Source organism: Chrysemys picta, chromosome 23, assembly GCF_011386835.1.
Source record: "Chrysemys picta bellii isolate R12L10 chromosome 23, ASM1138683v2, whole genome shotgun sequence".
Classification (NCBI taxonomy): Eukaryota; Metazoa; Chordata; order Testudines; family Emydidae; genus Chrysemys; species Chrysemys picta.
Genome location: NC_088813.1, coordinates 4,569,732 through 4,592,506, shown reverse-complemented (window position 1 = coordinate 4,592,506; position 22,775 = coordinate 4,569,732). Strand labels below are relative to the sequence as shown.

At 53.4% G+C, this 22,775-nt stretch overlaps 1 protein-coding gene across 1 annotated transcript in view; it reads left to right on the top strand.

The window, feature by feature from the left end:
- Positions 1-22,775, top strand: part of FABP3 (fatty acid binding protein 3) — a 258,275-nt gene that overhangs the window by 221,593 nt on the left and 13,907 nt on the right. Inside the window, exons 2-3 of the mRNA XM_065576966.1 lie at positions 6,757-6,850; positions 13,034-13,206. Coding sequence (XP_065433038.1) covers positions 6,778-6,850; positions 13,034-13,206 — 246 coding nt within the window. The 5' untranslated portion in view covers positions 6,757-6,777. The remainder of the gene's footprint in view (positions 1-6,756; positions 6,851-13,033; positions 13,207-22,775) is intronic.

Here is a 22,775-nt window from a genome sequence, read left to right as displayed (position 1 = left end):
ACAGACTAGCAGTAAGGCGACTGTCGCAGAACATGCGTTTGCTAGCGATCAGGACTGCTCGGTCCTATCTGTCATACAGGGCCCACGGCACCTCACAAAGGGATTTTAGCCATGCACCCAGGTCCGGTACAAGGAAGTTTCGCGCCCTAGGCGAAACTTCCACCTTGCGCCCCCCCAGCCCTGCGGCAGCTCCCCAGCCCCCCTCTGCCCTGAGGTGCCCCCCCCCCGTGGCAGCTCCCCCCCCCCCCGGGGAGCCGTGCGGCAGCTCCCCACCCCAGCTCACCTCTGCTCTGCCTCCTCCCCGAGCACGCCGCCCCTGCTCTAATTCTCCTCCCTCCCAGGCTTGTGGCGCCAAACAGCTGATTGGCGCCGCAAGCCTGGGAGGCGGGAGAAGTGGAGCAGCGACGGCGTGCTCGGGGAGGGGGCGTAGCAAAGGTGAGCTGGGGTGGGGAGCCCTGCAGCAGCTCCCCCCCTGCCCTGAGGCACCCCCGCAGCAGCTCCCCACCCCCCCGGCCCAAGAAGCCATGCCGCACCTCCCCACCCCAGCTCACCTCCTCCCCGAGCACGCCGCCCCCGCTCTAATTCTCCTCCCGGGCTTGCGGCACCAAACAGCTGATTGGCGCTGCAAGCCTGGGAGGCGGGAGAAGTGGAGCGGCCACCGCGCACTGAGGGAGGAACACTGTAAAAAAAATATTTGGGGCACCGCTTTTTGGCGCTCCCAAATCTTGGCACCCTAGGCAACCGCCTAGTTCGTCTTAATGGTAGCACCGGCCCTGCATGCACCCCTGTGAGGTGGGAAGTATCACCCTCATTTCACAGACGGGGATCTGAGGCACAGCACAGACTACATGACTTGGCCAAGGGCACCCAGGGAGTCTGTGGCAGAACCAGGATTTGAACCCAATTCTCCTGAGACCCAGTTCAGCACTTGATCAGCTAGAGCCCCCTTTCTCTCCATGGCCCAGATTCGGTGGCCACAGACCAGGTAGTCTCTCTGGGTGAGGTTCTGATCTCTGTCACGGTGGTGTAGACCCAGAATAACTCCACTCCTGGCAAGGTAGTTACTCCCAGCGTAAGGGAGAGCAGGCCCCTGCCTTCTGGGCCTCGGTCACCCACAATAGGAGGCCATTGTAGCACCAGCATGAACCAATCGTGGGAATCCCTTGGGACCATGAGCAAGCAGCCATGGTTCCAAAACAGGGCCTCTGGCGGAGACGATTTAAGTATGAATAACAGAGGTCTCTCCAGACCCAAAACTAGCGTCACAACATGAGCATTCCCCCTGGATCTCAGCTAATTAAATTAATGCACAGTCTTTACCAGCAACAGCTGCAAGACAGCTCTACCCTGCAAAGCCCCCAGGGTGTTGGCCTGGCAGGCAAAGCAGTGTCTGGCTAGGAGATGGGACACACCGCACCCCTGTGGAGAAGGGCAGTGCTATTGTTCTCTTAGCACAGACAGGAACCTGAGGCACACACAGGCCAAGGCCAAGACCCTCACAAGTATTTAGGTTCCTAAATTCCACAGACTTCAGTGGATTATAGGACCCTAAATACCTTGGAGGACCTGGGCCCAAGTAACTCATCTAAGATCACAGAGGAAGTCTATGACAGAGCAAGTCCTATCCACTCGGGGTTATCACTATAATACAGGGCAGTGGAGAGAATGCAGACAGAGCTGAAGCTAAGGGTCTAAATAGAACTAAAAAAAAAAAAAAATCCCATAAATATTAGAAGAAATTGGCAGGGCCAATTTTCATGCCCCGTTTGCACTCGCTCTTGACAGGGCCGGCTCTAGGCACCAGCAAAACAAGCTGGTGCTTGGGGCGGCACATTTTTAGGGGCGGCATGGCCGGTGCCAGAATGCCGCCCCTAAAAATGTGCCCTGGCCGCCCTAGCTCACCTCCGCTGCTGCCGCTCGCGCACCACGGCGCGTGAAACAGCTGATTCGCGCACCGCTGCTCCCCCATCCTCCCAGGTTTGAGAGCCTGGGAGGGAGGGGGAGACTCTGAGTGGCCGCGGCGTGTGCACCGCTTCTCACCCTCCCTCCCAGGCTTGAGAGCCTGGGGGGAGGAGGCAGGGCGGGGGATTTAGGGGAGGGGCGGAGCTGAGGTGGGGCCGGGGGTGGGATAAGAAAAAAATGGGGGGGGGAATTGTTTCTGCTTGGGGCAGCAAAAATCCTGCCTCTGGAGGAATGCACCAGAGATGTGTTTGGTGGCAGGAGCGTTAACCGAATCAGCACACGCTAAGTAAATATTTGGAGCACATTGACGGAAAGCAATATTTGCCACTTGTAAACATGAGTGTTTGCACCGGAAATCTGATACTGACAGTCACCCTCATCCAATACGGGAACACAGACCTTCTATGAGATCTTTGCATCCCATCCAAACTAAGCAAAGCTGTTCTGATTGCAGATCTCAGATACTAAGAAACTGAAATACAAAACAAGAGAGGGCTACTGAGATTAGCTGGCAAATCATTTCCAGTAAGAAACAGATTCAGAAGAAGCATGTGCTGCCTACGAACACTTTGGAAAAGGAAACAAGTGACATTTGTCAAGTTATATATGTGCTCAGTGAAGGGAAAGTGTGGTCAATGCAAGAATTCTTCCATCAACCTCATGCTGGCTACACCTGGGGCTAGGTCGGTGTAGCTACATCTAGAATCATAGAATATCAGGGTTGGAAGGGACCTCAGGAGGTCATCTAGTCCCACTCTCTGCTCAAAGCAGGACCAACCCCAACTAAATCATCCCAGCCAGGGCTTTGTCAAGCCTGACGTTAAAAACCTCTAAGGTTTTCCTTCCCAATCTGAGCCTGTCTCCCCATTCATTGTATAGGAAACCCAAGCACTTAACTTGGGCTTTGTTGATCCCACTATTGTTCCAGTGATTTCCTAGGCACCTAAAAATTAGGTGTTGCAACACTCAGCATTGCAGCATCTAAGTATCTTTTGAATCCAGGTCTATAAAACAGTAGCCTGCTGGTGCACATTAGAGGAACATTCTGATTACTGTGCCCTGCACCTCTGGGTGGGGCGTGGAAGACTGTCACAGTGCAGGTGCAGGTTATCTGTCTTCTCTGTCTACTGCACTGAGCACAAAATGAATGTCTCAAGGGGGTGTGGATTTTTCACACCCCAAGATATGTAGCTATGCCAATGTAAGTTCATGCATCCGAAGAAGTGAGGTTTTTACTCACGAAAGCTTATGCCCAAATAAATCTGTTAGTCTTTAAGGTGCCACCAGACTCCTTGTTGTTTCCTTAGGAGTAGTGAGTTTCTCAGGTCTGAGACAGGAGTTGTCTGTAAAGAACAGTGAACCCTTTGCCTGTTGGAACCAATGGGCCTCTGTGTCACAAATAACTGATTTTTATTTTTTTGGTTCTGAAATCTGAAACAAAACAAAAAACCTGGGATCAAAGCAAAATGAAAATTGTCAAAATGTTTGGTGAATTGAAAAGTATAAACATTCTTTTCTGAATTAAACATTTTGTTTGGACAACTCGATGTTTTATTTCACTTTTGACCATTTTCAGATGGTTTTGATTTATTTTTTAAAAATAAAATGAAAGGCTATTGTGAAATGAAAAGTCATTTGGAACCAAACAATTGAAACACGTCGATTTATTTCAGTGGATTTCGTAAGGTTTCTTCAGCCAAAACAATCCAGTGAAAACAAAACACTGTCGTGAACTGCTTCAGTGTCGCTGTCGCTGCATTTTTTTCACTGAATAATTTCATACTAAAACTGCCTAGCTCAGCTCACCAGTCTCCCTGGCCGGGCTGTTGAAGGAGTCATTCGTTAATAATCGGGTGATGCTTTAAACATGAAAAGTGCTTCAAAAATGTTAAGGACTGTTGAGGTACTTTGAAGAAAGAAGCACTTAGAAACCCAGCGAATGTTTGCTGCCGGGCCTGTAAAGTGGTCTTGAAAAATGACCCACATGCTCTTCGTAAAGTCCAGAGGTGAATGAGATCCACGGAGCAAAGTCTGTGGGGCAGACCCTGGTCCCGTCAATGGGAGTTTCGCTGTGGATGTCGGTATGATAGTCATTTACTATTTCTATTCCCATAGAGGCTAGGAGCCCTAGTCAGAGACCAGAATGCCATTGTGCTAGGTGCTGTACAAACTGAAGGCCAGGATTTCAGCCCTGGTCCATAGAGTCTGTGGCTCAGGGTAAGAGGAGAAGGTGGCTGCTGATGGTCACAGACGTGGCTCCCTTACACAAAGGGTGCAAGGAGGGTGGGGGACATGGGGGCAAAGCTGGGACTGTTCCTCCCCCGTTTTCCCTCTGCAAGCGCTCGGTGGAGCTTCTAAAATCCACAAGCCCCCGTGTCAGGCTACACACGCTCTTTGTACCATGCAGCAGCCATGCCTACTAGTCTTTTCAGGGCGCAGTCCCCAGCAAGAAACACAAGGGCTGAAGCCTGGCCAGAATTACAATCCCAGCCGAGGACCACCCCGGAGATGTCCCAGCCAGCTTCGGCTTGCGGCTCTTGGGAGCAGGGGGTAGATCAGGCTCAAACTCCACACGGGACCACAGCGTTGCCAGTCATAGGAGGGGTCCCCTGAGCCCCAATGGGGGCGTGCTGGCTCTCAAGGCATCTCCTGCACATGTACACGCCTGCTCCCCTCGGCCCCAGGGGTCAGCCTCGCTGGCATGCTGCTGCTGCGACTTCAGATAGAGTAGTGCAAAACAAAGCCAGCAGCCAGGACCTGCAACCGACTCACTCCATGGCCTTGGGTTAGCCACTTCGGCCCCAATCCTCAAAGGCATTTAGGTGCCTAAATGTCTTTGAGGACCAGGGCCTGCCTTGCTCTGTGCCTCAGTTTCCCCAGCTGCAATGATAATTATGTCTTTGAGGTGTATGGAAGAAAACCACCATGTGAATGCTAAGGACTATTAGCATCTGCATTACACCCAGGTTTACAGATATGAGATCTGGACACCTGAATTCTTTTCCTGCCATGGCTGTGCATCTCTGGGGGCAGGGGTGGGGGGAAGGGGGAGAGACAATTCTCTGTGATTCACTTTACCTATCTACAGAGTGAGAGTAACTCTACAGTGCTGGGTCTGGAACTGCCTGGAACTGATGACCAGGCTGCTGTGCTGTTTAATGGACTTATAGCCTGAGATACTTGACGAGCAGGAAATGCACCCAGACAGGGGAGGCGAATCCTGATTGCCCTTCTCCCCAGACAAGCCAATGCAGATCAGTTCCCTCTGAACACTGGGCTCCATGCCCCTACTGGGCTGGATTCAAAGTCCTGGGGGCGGGAGGATCAAAAGCCTATGGGGGGGGGGGTTAAACACTCTCACAAGGAGGAGCAGAACCTGACCCCCGACCCCGGAGTTTAGGGGTGCCCTGAGGAAGCTGAGCCTGTCCAAGTCTCCACTTTGGAATGTCAGACCTGGGCAAAGCAGACAGGCCTGCTGGCTGTTGGGTGGTTTAAACACCTTCTCTCCTGCTAGGCTGCTGTTCGGATGAAGCTTTGCGGGGTCACTGTCCCCACATGGGTCACAACCCCCCGACGGACCAGCCGTCCTGCTGCAGGCTGTGCGCGGGGGACTGGAGCCAGCACCCGCTCTGAGAGCGGGACAATCGGAGGATGCCAGCCTCCGGGAGCTAAGAGCCTGAGGCCTGATGCCTGAGGGCTGTACTCGGAGAGGCGGCCAACCCCACACCGTAACCCTGGGGTGCGCGGCTGCACTGGTGAGCACTGATCGATGGCACTGATGCTTTGGGTGAACGGTGCCAGAGATGGGCAACGCCATGTTACAACTAAAGAGGGAGACCGTGCCCGCTCCAGCCCCTGAGCTAAGAAGGTGGGTGTGAGCAGGGGCAGGGCTGGGAAGAAGTGGATTTATACCACGTGCCCTGAGGTCTGACGGGAGAGAGTGGGAACTCCCCTGACTCTAACTGGCCCTGGGGGACTGTCTGCCAAATACCACCAGGGACTGGGCAACTGCCCTGCTTCAGAGGGGCAGTGGGGTCTGCTCAAGTGGAAATCCGGGGATCAGAATTCTGCTCTGAGCTCTGCCTCTCATTATGTGACCTAGGGCGAGACGCCTCCCCCGTCTGAGCCTCGCTTTCCCATCTGTAACATGGGCATAATTGTACTGGCTTTTCCTTCATGTCTTGTCTATTGGCCTGTGAGCTCCTCCTTGCGTGTTCACACCCCGCCCTACAACAACGGGACCTAGATCTCCGCTGGGCACAATCTGAGCACAGCTACAATCCAAATAATCATTCGTACATCGCTGCGTAACCTAGGGCTGCGTAAGGCTCTGATAACCCCCCAGAAGATCCAGCCAGGTACTAGGAGAAAAGCCAAGGGGTCTGATTCCTGACCCACATCTGTACACTGGCGTGTCACTCTGCAGAGGTCAGTTCATGCCAGAGATTTCACTGGCCACGCTGGGATCTCATCTGAGCCGTGGGGAGCGGCACACACAGGAGATAGGGGCAGGATGCAGATGATTTGCTTGCAAGAAGAGCCCAATCCATGCAGCACTGGAGTGTTACTAACGCAATGCGAGGCTGGAACACCTCTCGCTGAGCTCTGCCCCCTACCAGCCCATCTAGCTGTTCCAGTTTGACAGTTTCTCTGGTAGGCTGGGGAAATATTGCTGTAGCCGCTCGCTCACTCTCCAATCATGTGATTAGAACAGTTATTTAAAGAGGCAGAATGTGCCTAGATTAGAGAGCAGTCTCTCCTCGCCTCTCCTCTCCTCAGTGCCATACGGCAGTTTGCACAGTCACAGGGTTCAGCATGGCTGAAGCTTTCGCGGGCACCTGGAAGCTGGTGGACAGCAATAATTTTGATGAATACATGAAAGCGATTGGTGAGTGATTGGCAGCGTGAAAGGGGGCTGGGAATTGGGTGGTGCAGTGGATGAGCCTTTATTTAAAAGGGATAATGATGGCTAGGGGGTTATTCTTTGCCCTGGAGATACAAGGAGAGCTGCAGGCTGGCCAGGAAAAAAGGCAAATAACTCAACAGGCAGTGAAATCCCAGGACTGGCTGCATTCCCGTTGCTGAGCTGAATTCTGTGCATTGTATGCAAGCAAGTGTCCCCTGGGCGTAATGTACAGGGTGTGGGCTCAGTCAGAAGGGGGTATTTTGGGTAACATTTTAAACAGTGATGTCTGTTTTCTCTTCACGCTGAATTTTCAGTACGTGTAGGGCTGGAGCAAATGTTCCTGTCGGAATAGGGTGACCAGATGGCAACTGTGAAAAAACAGGACAGGGGGTGGGGGGTTATAGGTGCCTATATAAGAAAAAGTCCCAAGAAAACAGGACTGTCCCTTTAAAAATGGGACATCTGGTCACCCTATTTGGAAATGGAAAATATGGGACAAGTGTTATTGGTAAGCAGTGTTACTTAGTGGGCAGAATGGTTTTTCTATCTTTTTTTTTTAATAGCAGTTTTTAAACCTAAAATCAAAGGCAAACAGGCTGCTGTATTTAAAATGCACACACACACATACACACACACACACACACATACACACACGCCCCTTTCCGACCTTGATGGGGGCATGGAAGAGGCAGGGTTAATCACTCTGTCACCTGATTTCTCTGGGAGCAGCTTGGCCCGGCGGGGGGGTTCTGCACGGCTGACAGCTGGATGGGCGTGGGGGGAGGTCTGAGTGCAAGAGCTGGCGAGCAAGGTCAGTGTAACGGAGCCAAGCCAAGCCCGGCGCTGATATTTCTACAATCAGACACAAAAGGGGAAGCCTGGGTTGCATGGCAGCTGGCCAGGCTCATCGCTCTCAGCCACAGCGACTTCCTGCGCCAGCATCAATGAGCTCACAGGCATCAGCCACACCCATGCAATCCCCTCTGCAGGAGCGGGGAGGGGGGTGTTAGTGGCCCTTTGTGTCTGATGCAAGATCCGTCCTACCCTTTGCCTTGTCATTGCTCTGGCAATGGGAGCTTGGCTTCACTCAGTGCCTCTCCTCTCTGCCGTGCGCAGACTGCTCGGTGCCAGGCAGCATTTGCAGATGGATGTGGAGTCATCGCTGGGCGTGGGCCATCCAGAACCCTGCAAGGCTCGGGCAAGGCAGCTGGGCCCAGCAGCAAGCGCTCTGCGCTGCCACCGGGGAGCACTAGCTACATGTCCAGCATAATCACAGTGAAGCTGCATGGGCGGAACTGAGGGCAGGATTGGACCCCCCAGTCTCCTCCTTGCGGCATGGGAGGAAAGGGGTTTGCATTGTCATACTGGACACCCCAGCCGCTTCCAACTCACCTGGGCTGGGCAGTGCTCTGCTTTGCATGTGCGTGACTGCTGGAGCACGGGGCAGACACTGCTCTGGAGCACCGCAATCTCTAGCAGACTCCTCGGGGGACCCCTGCCCTGGCCAGCCTGCCTTAGCTACCCCACGGGAGGGGATCTGTCAGGGATGGCGAGTGGCTGCTCCAGCCTTCTCCCTAGCAGATTGTGGGGTCTGCTGTGTAAAATGGCTGCTCCCTCGAAATTGGCTCCCAGAAGCTGTTGCCATTGAATAAACACGGTGGGGACATTTTCCAGTCATGCGGGTTGGGTGGGGTCCACGGTCCCTCCCTGACTGTGACACTGAAATATCAGGGGTGCAAAATGGCCTGGAATAAATGAATGAAACATTTTGTACGTCTTCCCATCCGTACATGCACGTACACGCACACAGGGGGAAGTCACCCACTTTCACCCCACTCTGATTATTCAGGGCCAGCTCTGGCCTTTGATTACTTTGGTGGAAGGGTTTTGGCTTCCTGGGAGCAGAGGCCCAGCTGACACTTAGTGCAAAGCCAGCTTTGGGCTGCTACTGGGGGAAGCCAGACAAACGTGGGACAAGATTTTGCAGAAGGGCCTAGTGATTCTGGGTGCCCACCTGGGCACACCTTAAAGGGGAGAGTTTGCAGAGGACGGGTGCTCAGCCACCTTTTAGGTGTCTCCCCAAATCACTAATGAAAACCGTGCTGTCGTGGTCCCTTGCCCTCTGGCTCAGTGGGAAGCCACTCCACCTCACTATGACTCTGAGATGCCACTCCCTATTGGGGATTAAAGCCGTAGCCTTTAGGCAGGGCGGAGCAAACAAGCAGGCTTAAGGCTCAGGCTCTTAGGTGGGCAGAGCAATACAAACAGACAGTCCGGCGTCCCAGCTCTGGCAGACGGCAGACAATGCAGGCCTCTTGTCCTAAGGTGAGGAGCTGCCACCCCAGGGGGAGGTTGGCAGCAGGGGGTAGGGGGACCCGGGCCCACCCTACCCCAGCTGGTCTCAGCCCAGTGGTGGAGTGTTCTGCCACTTGACCAATGGGGATCTGCCCAAAACACACTGACCGGGGTTCAGGCAACAACAGAAACCAAACTACTGTCTGGTGTCCCTGGGCTACTTCCTACTCTCCCACTATAATGTACCTGTGGCTTGGGGTCATCTCCCTTCTCATTGGGGTATATGGCGAGTAGCACTCCTGGCAGCTCTTCACCTGGTTCGGTCTCCTCCAGGAGCAGGGCAGAGCATGGTGCAGTGTGGGTTCAGGTCTGGGGATCTGCAGTGGCTTGGAGACATCTGCTCCATTCCCTGGCTCAAGCTCAACTGAGTTAGAGGCATTGCCTTTTATACTTTCTGTCTTGCCCCTTAGCTTCTGGCAGAAGGGGTGAGCCTGGCCTGGCTGCACTCACCAGGGATCACAGAGTGACTCTGTGACATTCCCCTGGTGTTATCTGGACCATGATCTGCTAGGTCACTCCGATCCTGGACTCTGGGAGCCAGACTTACCCTGCTCCACTGTGAGAACCCCCCACTCCTGGGCTGTTCACGCAGAGCCTCTGGCATGTAAGTTTTTCCTTGGATTGTGCAACCAAATGACACTAGCCAATATCTCCGGTCCCAGACACAACCCTAGGAACCTCCGTCTTGCAGTGTCCAGTTATGCCTGCTGGACGCTGCAAACTTATATGAGTTCATCAATTTAACAAATAAATTGATATGCACCAGGCTTGTTATCCCAAGGGGAATTTCTGAGATGTCTCAAACCAAACGCACTGCTTCAGGTAGAATAAACAAACAAATTTATTAACTACAAAGATAGATTTTAAGTGATTATAAGTCAAAACATAAGTCAGATTTGGTCAAATGAAAGAAAAGCAAAATGCATTCTAAGCTGATCTTAACACATTCAGTGCCCTTACAAACGTAGATGCTTCTCACCACAGGCTGGCTGGTTGCCTTTCAGCCAGGCTCTCCCCTTTGATCAGCGCTTCAGTCACTTGGTGGTGATGTCTGTAGATGTAGGTGGAAGAGAGAGGAAGAGCATGGCAAACGTCTCTCCCTTTTATCGTATTCTTTCTTCCCTTGTGGCTTCGCCCCCTCCCCTTCAGAGTCAGGTGAGCATTACCTCATCGCAGTCTCAAACTGACCAAAGGAAGGGGGTGACTCCCTCGAGAGTCCAACAGATCCTTTGTTGCTGCTTAGGCCAGTGTCCCCTATTCCTGTGAGGCTGGGCTGGGTTTTTCCCATACGTGCCCTGATGAGGTATGAATTGCCCCTCTGCTCTTGGAGAGTTTTTGCCTGGGCTTGTTTTAAGCCATGAGGACACATTCTCAGCCTCATCACTATGTACATGAAATTACAACCTATAACATCACTATAACAACACTGCTCGGTGTGTCATGAGCCTTCCAAAGGCACCCGACATGACAAACTTTGCATTGGATCCCACACCATCATATTATAAGGATGAACATACATGGGGCGTGCAGGGTGGTCCCACAAGGTAGAGAACGTCACAGACTCCTTCCCCTCTACCTCAGTGGGAGGCCACTCCGCCTCACTACACATGCCCACTTGCTGTGAAGCTCTGTCCCCTCCAGCGGTGGCTAGGCCAAACAGATCGATTGATGCGCCTGCTCCGGCCTAGGAGAGCTGGCTCTCTTAGCTCGGGCAGTAGAGGCCGATGCATTAGGAACCAGGCTCCCAGGTTTGATCCCTGCTGCTGCCAACCTCCCCAGGAGTGTCAGCGTTACATGAGTCATTCTTGGCCCAGGCTTCACACATTCCCCAGCTGTGCCATGGTCCCTGCCCCACACAACTCAGCCCTAAGCAGAGGGGGTGCAGATTAGACTCTCCCTAACTGGTGGTGGTTTCACTGTGAGGATTATGGCTAACCTGCGCCTGTCCCTGCAGCAGTTACTGCTCCAAAAGAAGGAAACCAAGCGCTGAGTCGCATGGAGCCAAGCCCTGTTGTGCATTAATACGTGCACGTTTGCGTCCCCCCAGCTTAGCCAACATTTGCTAACCGCCGGCCTATCGCGGGATCACTTGCTGCTTGCCATTGACACCCTGGCTCCCAGCAGCAAGCGCGCAGCCCTTTAATCACTTCCCAGGTGTTGTGCTAAACGTCAGCCCTTGTGCCTCAGCCATAGGGGCTTTCCACGCGATCCTGCTGAACTGCACTGGCGTCAATGCTGGAAATGAGTCTGGCGCGTGCTTGGGAACAGTGCAGCTGCCATGCGGAGATAGCGGACATTGGGCTGTTGCACCTTCGCAGTCCCAATAAAATCAGCGGGTGGGCAGGGGTGTCCCGGACACAGCAGCTGGGAGCTTGCAGGTGCGAACGCAGCAGCGCACATGGGTGCTGGGGAAGGGTTAGTGCTCAGCACAGCAGCCCTGATTCAGCAAAGCACTTGAGCACGGGTGGGGGGACTTTTGTCCCTGAATGAACCTGAGCCCAGCTTTGTGTAGGACAGACCTTCCCTAAAGGCGCTCTACAGACAAAAGGCTGCAGCGCGGGTCCCACACACAAACCAAGCTGCAGTTGTGCGGGGAGGTGGGTGCACCTTGGAATCGCACAGACAGTTTGCTTAGTGTGGGAAACCCTCTGTCTCTTTCCTCACTGCCCCCTCCTCGGTGCCTGCCCTATATCCCCCCTGCTCTCCACTCTCCTACCCACTGCCAGGCCACGGCAGCTGCTCACATTCCTCTGGACACATCTGTAACCACAAATCCAGCGCTGCAGATGACCACTGGCCAGATGAGGGCTAGGGAGCCTGCCATGCTGCTGAGGGCTGAGGGCCAGCTCTGAGCGGGTGGAAAGGGAGTGGAGCTGGGCCACTGAACAGCTGCCAAAGACCGAGCCCCAAGGGCGTCTCCCATTCTAACCAGTGTCCGGAGGGTTGTAAAATACTGACGCTTGGATTCGGGCTATGCAGGGAGCCCAGTACAAACGCTGATACACTTCAGAACACGGCTCCTCTCCGGGCTCCGTTCAGCTGCTTGCTGGCAGTGATTTGTGGTCAGTGGGCCAAGTTCTCGCTCCGTTGCCCCTCGAGAGCTGTGATGAGAGAGGCAATCACGGAACCAAGCGCCCAATTGAGATAAGTGGAGACAAGAGGCACCAATGCTCAGGAAATTGTCCAGTGCTACCCGGAGAGCGATGGATGTTATTTATTAGTTGTGAGTCAGTCAGTCCAGCTGAGGGGAGAGACGATTTGGGAAGGGGACTTACTGCTCACCGCCCCCCTAAAGCTACTGAGATGCTGGAGGGCAGGCTCCCAAGCTCTTGATTGTAGGAGTCAGAAATGATCACGGGTGTGTTGTCGCACACTTGCCTGTGCCAAGGGGTGACCCACGCAGAAGGCCAAGTGCAAGTGCCTAGTGTGAACCCGCCCCCTCTGGCTCCTGTGTCTCACAAGAAATAGAAAGGAGATAATAGGCCCCCAAGAGTGCGTGGGGAGTCACCCCTCGGCAGCGACGGGTGGGAGCGAGGGCAGAATCAGGCCTGATGTGTCTTGTGGGCTCCCATTGGTCGGTGATCTCTCGTCGGGAGCTGTGGGGAGAGGCAGCAAGGGTGAGCTGGGCGGGGATGTGCTGGAGGGAGAGGCCCTGCTTGGAGCTGCACAAGGAAGATCTCGGGCCAAATCTGAGGCTGGTGTCAAATGACGTGGCTCCATTGGAGTCAGTTCACGCCAGCTGAGGATCTGTTCCGCCCGCTCCCTGCAGCTCCCACTCAGTGCTGTCTGCTCTTGTTGTTTGTCTCACAGGCGTGGGCTTTGCCATGAGGCAGATAGCAAACCTGACCAAGCCCACCACCATCATCGAGCTGGAGGGCGACAAGGTCACCGTGAAGACCCAGAGCACCTTCAAGAGCACAGAGATCAGCTTCAAACTGGGGGAGGAGTTTGATGAGATGACCGCCGATGACAGACATGTCAAGGTAGGAGGAACAGTTGGCCCGGAGGACAAACAGGACACACACAGGGCAGCCCCAGCCACCAGATGGGGATGCTGCTAGATAGCCAAGGGCTAGTTTACACTGGGCCCAGGGCCGGCTCCAGGCACCAGCAAAGGAAGCAGGTGCTTGGGGTGGCCAATGGAAAGGGGCGGCATGTCCAGGTCTTCGGTGGCAGGTCCCTCAGTTCCTCTCGGAGGGATCGGTTGCCGAAGAATGAAGCGGCGAGGTAGAGCTGCCGCTGAAGTGCCACTGATCGCAGCTTTATATATATATATATATATATTTTGCTTGGGGCGGCAAAAAAGCTGGAGCTGGTCCTGACTGGGCCACTCAGGAAAATTAATCTGAACTAAAGGAGTGAATTTAAAGTGGATTAGTGAAAACACATTAAATCCCAGTGTGGATGCTCTTATTCAGCATTCACTTTGGAAGTGAATTAAGGTAACTTTAATCCCCTGTGGGAGCACTCTTATTCAGAGTTAATGCAGTTAACTAAACTACCAAACTAATTCAGATTAACTTTTCTGAGTGTCCCCATGTAGACAAGCCTTCATTTAGATCAGTGTCCTGCCACCAGCATAGCAGATGTACTGCAGGGCTGTGAATGGGTTTCCAAATGGCCAAGGGGTAATAGATATTACTAGAGATGGGCCTGAGCCAAACATCCCCAAACTCTCGGGTATATTTAGAATCTAAACACAGATCTAGATCCAACTTTGCAGTCAGCCTGATCTCTACAATGGGCCAAGGCCCAGGGTCCTTGGCCACCTGACACCCTCTGCAATCTAGATATGTGGCACCTTAGCACCTACACCCTTCAGTCTGCCTCTTCGAACCATTTCTTCTCACCTACAATCCCTCCCTCTCTGCCTTGCCTTGGGTTTGCTTGTCCTGTCTCATTGAGCCAGAAAGCTCTCCAGCTCAGGGGACGTGTCTTATCTGTGTTGTGCAAAGCCCTGGGGAAAGTGACAAAGTGTTTTGTAATAACTGTCCTGTCAACCAGAAGATTTGTACCCGAGCTTTGTGCCCGTGGCCCCTTGCTCTGGGGGGTGTGGAGACAGCAGCTCATAGCCACAAACAGCCAGTGCAAACCAGAAGGGCTTTTGAATCAGAGAGAGGGAGGGCGGAGTAGAAGTTTCAAAGCTGGACAGCAACAGGTGGCTGAGCCAGGAACCCCCAAGGATCAGAGAAGGAACAGCAGCTGAGGTTGTATTAATTCCCTCCAGTCCAGTGAGTAAGGTGAGCGTTCAGATAGGCACCTTTACTGCAGCTGCTGCACGAAGGAGTCTCAGGAGTCCCTTGGTAAAACTCCACCCGAACCTGAGTGGGGAGGTCGGGGGGGGGGGGTGTCTCCCTACGTGCTCTAGAGCCCCAGCTGCCCTGGACACCCCCTCGCCAGAGAGAGGACAGAGTGAACAGCCCTGCTTAGCAGAGCAACCGGAAAGCACCAAGAGTTTGTTGTGGGAAAACCTCGGTCTGCTGCAGGGTCATCACCCCCCCTCCTGCGACCACCACCCCGGTGACAGTGGGTTGTTGGATCCCCTACTTAGGGTTACCATACGTCCGGATTTTCCCGGACATGTCCGGCTTTTTGGGCCTCAAATCCCCGTCTGGGAGGAAATCCCAAAAAGCTGGACATGTCCGGGAAAACAGGGAGGGAGGGAGGGGCCGGCGGTGCTCGGCCAGGGGGCCGGGGCCGGACCGGGCCCGGCGGTGCGGAGCCGGGCCGGGCAGGAGACGCCGGAGCCAGAACCTCTTGGCCTGGGCTGGCCGGCCGCCGGAGGGAGCCGCTCGGGCGGGGGGACCGGACTGGGCCGCGCCGCGCCCCGCCCAGCCCCTGCCCCAGCCCCAGCTTACCTGCTGCCTCCCTGTTTCAGGCTTCCCGCGAACATTTGATTTGCGGGAAACAGGGGAGGTGGAGGAGCAGGGGGCGGAGCGTTCAGGGGAGGGGGCAGAGTTGGGGCGGGGACTTTGGGGAAGGGGCGGGGGCGGGGGCAGGGTGGAGTTGAGGCGGGGCCGGGGCCCTGTGGAGTGTCCTCCTTTTTTTAAATTAAAATATGGTAACCCTATCCCTACTGAGTTTGTTAAATGAAGCCTGCGCTGCTGGGCTTAGGTCCTGTCCTCTCCCATCCCCTTTGGAAAAGCCCTGCCCGCTCCTGGAACTTCTGAGATCCTCTGGCTGGGGCCCCGCGCTCAAGTCCTTTCCTCATGGACTTCAGAGGGACGCTGCAGAAGAGCTGCCCCCGGGAGTTCAGAGTTGCAAAATCAGATCCTTTGAGATAAAATCAAGGGGAAGTTATCCACGCCTGGCTGCCAGATGCGCTGGAAGCTTGTACTGTGAAGGCAAGTTGTGCAAGATAAACACACCCAGCCACATCCCACCCTCATTTCCCCCAGGGTAAAAGTATGGAGGTTTGCATCCCCCTTTTTGCTTCTTTATGGTGCACCAGGAATGCCTGGAAGGGGCTTTCCAAAAACATTTGTTGCATTCTTTTATTTTTTTTTACATTAGAAATATAGGTTTGCAGCCCCTGTTTTCCACCAGTGACTGTGGAGAACTGGTAGGGTTCTGCCACCAGGGGTCTGAAGAATGGAGCTTGATCAATGGGGGAGGGACTGGTGCTTTGGCTGGGCTGTTTAAAAATGCTGGTTTGGGTAACCCCCGCTTAATTCCAATGCCTGGTAAACAGTGAAGTGAGAACCTCTCTTTGGGAAAGATTCAAACACTCCCACCCCTCTACGCCGAATGACCCCACTCCAGATCTCTCCTCTTCCAGGAGCAGGGGTGGCTCCAGGCACCAGTGCTCCAAGTGCGTGCCTGGGGCGGCAAGCCGCGGGGGGGCCTGATGGTCGCCGTGAGGGCGGCAGTCAGGCAGTCTTCGGCGGCTTGCCTGCGGGAGGTCCGCTGGTCCTGCGGTTTCGGCGCTAATTCGGCGGCGGGGACGCCGAAGGCGCAGGACTGGTGGACCTCCCGCAGGCATGCCGCCGAATCCGCGTTACCAGCGGACTTCCTGCGGGCGTGCCGCCGAAAGCCGCCTGCCTGCCGTGCTTGGGGCGGCAAAATACATAGAGCCACCCCTGTCCAGGAGTTCTCCAAAGAAACATGGACGGCGAGTTGGAATATCCATAAGGGGAGGGAGGGGGAAATCCGAAAAGCAGGAAAAATCCTTTTTGAGGGGAGGAAACCTGCCTTTTCTAGCCTCTCTATTCATCAGTGGCCCTCACAAAAGGGAGCACACCCTGGATTTCCCCCTCTTCAGGTAACTGTTAGCAAAAAATGCTCCCCTTCCTGGAGCAAAGTGAGATTTGACTGCAGGGATAGGAAGCTGACACAGGCACGAGGCCCCCAGGCGCCATTAAATACACTTCAAAGACCTCAAACAAGACAGTTTGTGCCCTTTCATTTAACGATGGGGACATCGTCAAGGTTGCGGTGTTACAAAAATAAACCCCAGCCTGCCTTGGGGCTTGTCAAACTGCTGAGATGCCCAGCGCGCCGGGGCTTCCGCATGGGCTGTTTGTTGTTAAACTGATTTATCTCTCGGCAATGTTGTTTAGTATCTCAAAGGATCTGGGCACGCTCTGGGTAGGTGCGTGTGCGTACGTGGGGGGTGGGTCCATACACAAAGACTGCCCCCTGCTGGAGCGATGCAGTCATTCCCTTGGGGTACAGGCCTCAGGCTGGACCTTGATGCAGGGGCGAATTGCAGCCTCTGTACATATAACCAACCTTGCTTAATTTCTCAGAGCCAGATGGGGTTCCCCCCGTGAGAGTTCTGGGCTGGGGACATGGGGAGAGCCAGGCAACTGCACTGACGCTTCCTGTAGCATTGCAGTGCTGGCAAGACAGGAAGACAGAAAGGAATGAGGCCAGCCCCCATAGGTGCTGGAGGTGCTGCAGCGCCCCTGGCTTGAAGTGGTTTCCATCCTATTCAGGGTTTACAGTTTGGTTCAATATCTCTCAGCACCGGCACCCCCACTATACAAATTGTTCCAGCCCCTCAAAGAGGGCGGGGCCAGGCCCAGGACAATCACACTGAGCCCTAATGAAGGATGTAGCCCATGCTATTTCTGAACGGTCTCCACTGGTGCCCCCTGGAGCTTTCTGCCCGTCCCTACATAGCGCCTCCACCACTAGCGCCCCAGGACCGCCCTTTTGCTCACCTGCCCCTTGGCGTGCCAGAGTCCGAATGGCAAAGCTAAGCGTGACAATCGGTCACACACCCGCCTTGGCTCTATCATATTCACAGCAGGGGCGTAGCCACAGGTGGGCTTGAGTGGGCTGCGGCCCACCCACTTAGTCTCCAGGCCCACCCAAATCGGGGCTGGAGCCACCCGAACCCACAGGCTGGGATTCCCGACCCCAGCTCGGCGTCCGTCCCGCCGGCCATGTCCCTCTCCTGCCAGCCCCACGTGCTGCTGCCCAGACCCGTCCCCACAAGGCACACCCCCACCTGGGAGGGGGCGAGTCGTCCCAGACGGGGGGTGGGGCTGGGTGGGTCTAGCGCTGGGGCCGGAGACCGGGGAGCAGCGCGTGGCGCTGACAGGAGCAGGATGCAGACAGACACCGAGGCGGGGTTGGGAGGGGTGGGCAAAGCTCGAGCCCCATGGGCACGCCCCGCAGCCTTTGTGCCCCGAGCAGACTCAGCTTCGGGTTGGAGGGGTTGGGGGAGGCAGGCCCCCCTCCTTTCTGGCCCCCTCCCTCCCACATCCCGTCATGGCCCGCCCCCCAAAACCTGGGGCCCACCCCATTTGCCTGCCCTCGCCATGCCACTGATTCACAGCGGGCCCCTCACCCTGAGACACCGGCCTTGCAGGGACAGTGCTTAGCACAGCAGTTTCACCAGCCACCAATACACTGCCTAGAGTTGAGGGGGGAGGGGTTGTTGGGGTGTCTTCTGCTCCCCAACCTGCAGTGGCTGAACCGATTTCACCTTCCGTAACGCATCCCTCCCCGCACTGCGGCGCTGCACAGGGCCTGGCTTGGTGGCAAGTGAGCACGTCTCCCTCTAGAGGCTGGGCCCAGGACTGTGTTTTAATCCCACTTCACAGCTAGGGAAGGCGTTGCAGAGAAGTGACGGGCTTTGCCCACGACCCCCACACCAAGCTGGGGCAGGGAACAGAGCCTGGAGACCCGGATAGGAATAAGCAACGACTTCCTTCAAGGAAATCGCATGGGATTTTTAAGGGGAGTGTTTGAGAGAGTCCCATAATGTATGGTACAAGCTGGAAAATCTATGTAAATGGCTAAAGATACTTAGCACTTTAGCTAAGAGACTTTCTACCACCTCACAAAGCTGGGCAAGTATCATCGCCCCCCCCCACACACACACCTCCTTTTTGCATATGGGGAAACCGAGGCACGGAGCAGGGTAGTGACCGTAAGAGGTGTTGAAGGTCAGTGGCAGGGTGGAGAATAAATGCAGATCCTATCCATCCATGCACACGGCCATGCATGACTCCCGGTTACAGCACGTTATAACTTACAGTAAAAGAACAGGAAATACATTGCTATGGGGCTCGGTAAGATCCTGGGCCTATATTCGCTAGCCAAAAAGTTCAGCTGATTCTATTGTGTGTGGGTGGGGTGGGGGTGGGGGGTCGACTCGCTCTTAGCTCCGGCTGCCCAGGATATCCGTGATGCACTGGAGAGCTTGAGAAAAACATACAGGGTGACGAGGTCTGATGGAATCTACACTAAACTCACCTTGGCTTCCCATATGGAGCAAGCAGGCGTGAACTGCTGAGCACGTGCCCTTCAGGTGCCCTGGGCAGCTGGCCAGAGGGTAAAGAAGAGCAGGACGGCAGCACAGTAACCTCCAGCCCAAGGCAGCCGCTGCAGAGCTGCACTGATCTCGGCACTGCACGCAGCCGCAGGTCGCCCTGCTGCGCCCAGCCAGCCCAAAGCTGTGTGGCTTGGTGGTGAGCACCCACCAACCCTTAACTAAGGGGCGGAGCTACTCAGGAAGACCAGGGCTCTAAAAAGCTCGCTCCTAAGCGACCAGAGGAGCTAGCAAACAGGAGCGGCTAGCAGAGGAGTTTTCCAAGGGAGTTCTCCAGGTGAAGGAGGAGCAATTACGTGACCCTTGGGCAGGGCTGGCCTTACCATGAGGTGAACTGGGGTGGCCGCCTCAGGTGCCAGACTGTGGGGGGGCGCCCCTAGGACCCAGAGTGTAGAAAATTGTGTCTGCTGCTGGTGCATATGTATTCTCTCTGCTCTAGATGCACAGAGAGGGTGGAGAGCTGTGCTGGAGGAAGGAGGGCACAAGAGACAGAACAGGCAGGCAGGAGAAAAGGGGAGAGGGAATAACAGAAAGCAGCAGGAGCTGCAGGGAGAGAGAGGAGGAGGAGCCTCTTATGTACCTCTCGAGCACTCCCAGGAGCCTGGACTGATTCACACCAGCTTCTCAGGGAGCTTCCTGTTTCCTGCTGCTTCCTTGAATCCACTTGAGGAGAACAGGCAGTCAACTGAAGTAGTAGGAGCCAGTTAGGCCCTTAAGACACTGATATCTTCCCTCACTCAGGTCCTGCTACCCACCTGCTTATTTGTCCCCTTCAACTGAGTGTTGAGAGCCACTATAGCTGGCACAGAACAGCCGTCATGAGTGAAAGGAGAAGCGCCTCTGTGGGGCAGCATTCAGAAAAAGAAAGCAAGCAAAGGAAGCGTTCCTATCTAAGCAGGAAGGAGCTCTCCTGAGATACATAGACACAAACGTTCACGGTGAGCCTTCCGGCCCCAGTGAGGATGGGAGTGGTGAGGAGATGCCTGATCTTCCCGTTAGTCAGAGTGCAGGTGACCTGGCAGCTACTGCAGCATCCATATCTCCATCTCAAATGGATGTAACCATGCACATTCCTGAAGAAAAGTGTAGATCAGAGAAGAGTGTGGTGGAGGCGCAAGAAACAGCTGCTGCTGAGTTTAGATCCTTAAGTCAAGATGATCCAGGACTGTGGACCCACTTGAGCAGTAGCCTGAGGGACTTCCTTGTACTGCATGGGCCACAGCAAGCGAAAAACTTAATGTTTCCCAAAGACAATGAAAATAGACATTTCCATCCAACACATTACTAGCGTAAAATCCCCAACGGTGACAAAGTGGAGAGGCCATGGGTTATGTACTCAAAAACCCAGAATGCTGCATACTGTTTTTGTTGCAAACTCTTCCAGTCTAAGGTTCCAGCCACATTGGGTTCTACAGGAACAAAGGACTGGAAAAATCTGGCTAGAAATCTGATATGCCATGAGAAGGCAGCAAATCACCGGAGAGCATTCCATAAGTGGAAAGAGCTTGAGATGAGACTAAGGTTAAAGGCCACCATAGATGATCAGCATCAAGAGAAGATTGCATCAGAGTCTCTTTACTGGCAAAACGTTCTGAAAAGGCTCATTGGCATTGTGAGAATGCTTGCTACCCAAAACCTAGCACTGCGTGGCACTTCAGATCAGCTGAATGTGCCAAACAATGGAAACTTCCTTAAAATTGTGGAGCTGATGGCTGAGTGTGATGCTGTACTCCAGGAGCATCTGAGAAGAGTCACCACCCAAGAAATGTACACACACCACTACCTTGGAAAAACAATTCAAAATGAGATCAGACAGTTACTGGCAACAAAAGTCAAACAGAAGATTGTGGCAGATCTGAAGTCAGCAAGATATTACTCTGTTATTCTGGACTGCACACCTGACATCAGCCATACGGAACAAATGACTTGAATGGTGCGTTTTGTAACAACAACAGAACCTAGTGAAAATGTCCCTGCAATGGTGACTGTCAGAGAGCATTTTCTAGAATTTATTGGCATTGATGATACTACAGGAGCTGGTATGACAAATGTGCTTCTTAAAAAGCTGGAAGATACGGGAGTTGCGATAGCCGACATGAGAGGTTAGGACTACGATAATGGTGCCAACATGAGAGGAAAGAGCAGAGGAGTGCAGACCCGGACCAGAGAGTTAAACCCTCAAGCTTTTTTTATCCCATGCAGTTCATATTCATTGAACTTGGTGGTCAGTGATGCAGCATCAGCTTCTAGTGAGGCTGCTGAATTTTTTAATGTAATTCAAAGCATCTATGTATTTTTCTCTGCATCAACTAATCAATGGCAAATTTTGAAGCAACATCTGGGAACATCCTCTCTGACACTGAAACCACACGATGGGAAAGTCGAGTGGAGGCGATAAAGCCTATCAAACACCAAATGGGATAGCTCAGTGGTTTGAGCATTGGCCTGCTAAACCCAGGGTTGTGAGCTCAATCCATGAGGGGGCCATTTAGGGAACTGGGGTAAAAATCTGTCTGGGGATTAGTCCTGCTTTGAGCAGGGGGTTGGACTAGATGACCTCCTGAGGTCCCTTCCAATCCTGATATTCTATGATTCTATGAAATTGGGAAGATGTTGCCATTAGGGAGGATAATGCTATGACAGGAACTGTTCATGGGAGAACAGTGGCAGAGAGAAATGGAATTACCAGAAACATACATAACTTCAAATTTCTGTGTGGCTTAGTGTTGTGGCATGACATACTGTTTAAAATAAATGTTGTAAGCAAGAGATTGGTATATATAGATATATCTGGAGCAATGGAACAACTGGACAAAGAAAAGTCATACCTACAGTCTTACTGGTCAGATGAGGGATTTCAAAACATTCTGAAGAGTGCACAGAAGTTGGCAGAGGAACTTCACACTGAAGCTATTTTCCCACCCATTCAAGAATACATGAGTCACCGACGAAGAAGACATTTTGATTACGAGGCACGGGATAATCCCATAAGAGACCCCAAACAACAATTCAGAGTTGAATTCTTTAACTAGGTGCTAGATTATGCAATGCGGTCAGCTGAAGAACATTTCATGCAGCTCAAGGAACACAGCAGTATATTTGGGATGTTGTATGATATTCCAAAACTCCTCACTCTACCTGAAAAAGACCTACACCAGCAATGCAGGGCACTAGAGACAGTGTTGACACATGATGACATGCACGATTTAGGTGATGAACTGAAAGCCCTTTCAAGATACATTTCAGCAGGATCAACTCCAAAGGCTGTTCCCGAATATATGTGCACAAATAAGATGTCCACCCTCTTTCCAAATGCTTTTGTTGCTCTGCGCATACTTCTAACACATCCTGTAACAGTTGCCAGTGGAGAACGCAGCTTCTCCAAGCTGAAGTTAATAAAAACATATCTACGCTCCACAATGACACAGGAGAGGCTGGTCGGCCTTGCAGCCATCTCAATAGAGCTTGAGCTGGCCCAGACTGTGGACCTTCAGGACACAGTTCAAAACTTTGCAATCAAGAAGGCACGGAAAGTACCACTTCGATTATTCAAACAGATAAAAATGCCAGTGTTTACTATGCAGACAAGAAAAGTTACATTTGCTGTTCAGGCGTTTGAAAGTTAAGTGTTACTTAAAATTTTTGAACAAGGCACTTTGTTAGCTTTCCTTTCTTGGGGTAGGTAGCAGAGCAGTACCATGAGAGGAGTAGAACAGGAAGAAGGCAGAATTGAGACCTTTCAAAGTTTTAGCCCAAGCGAGGGGGCAT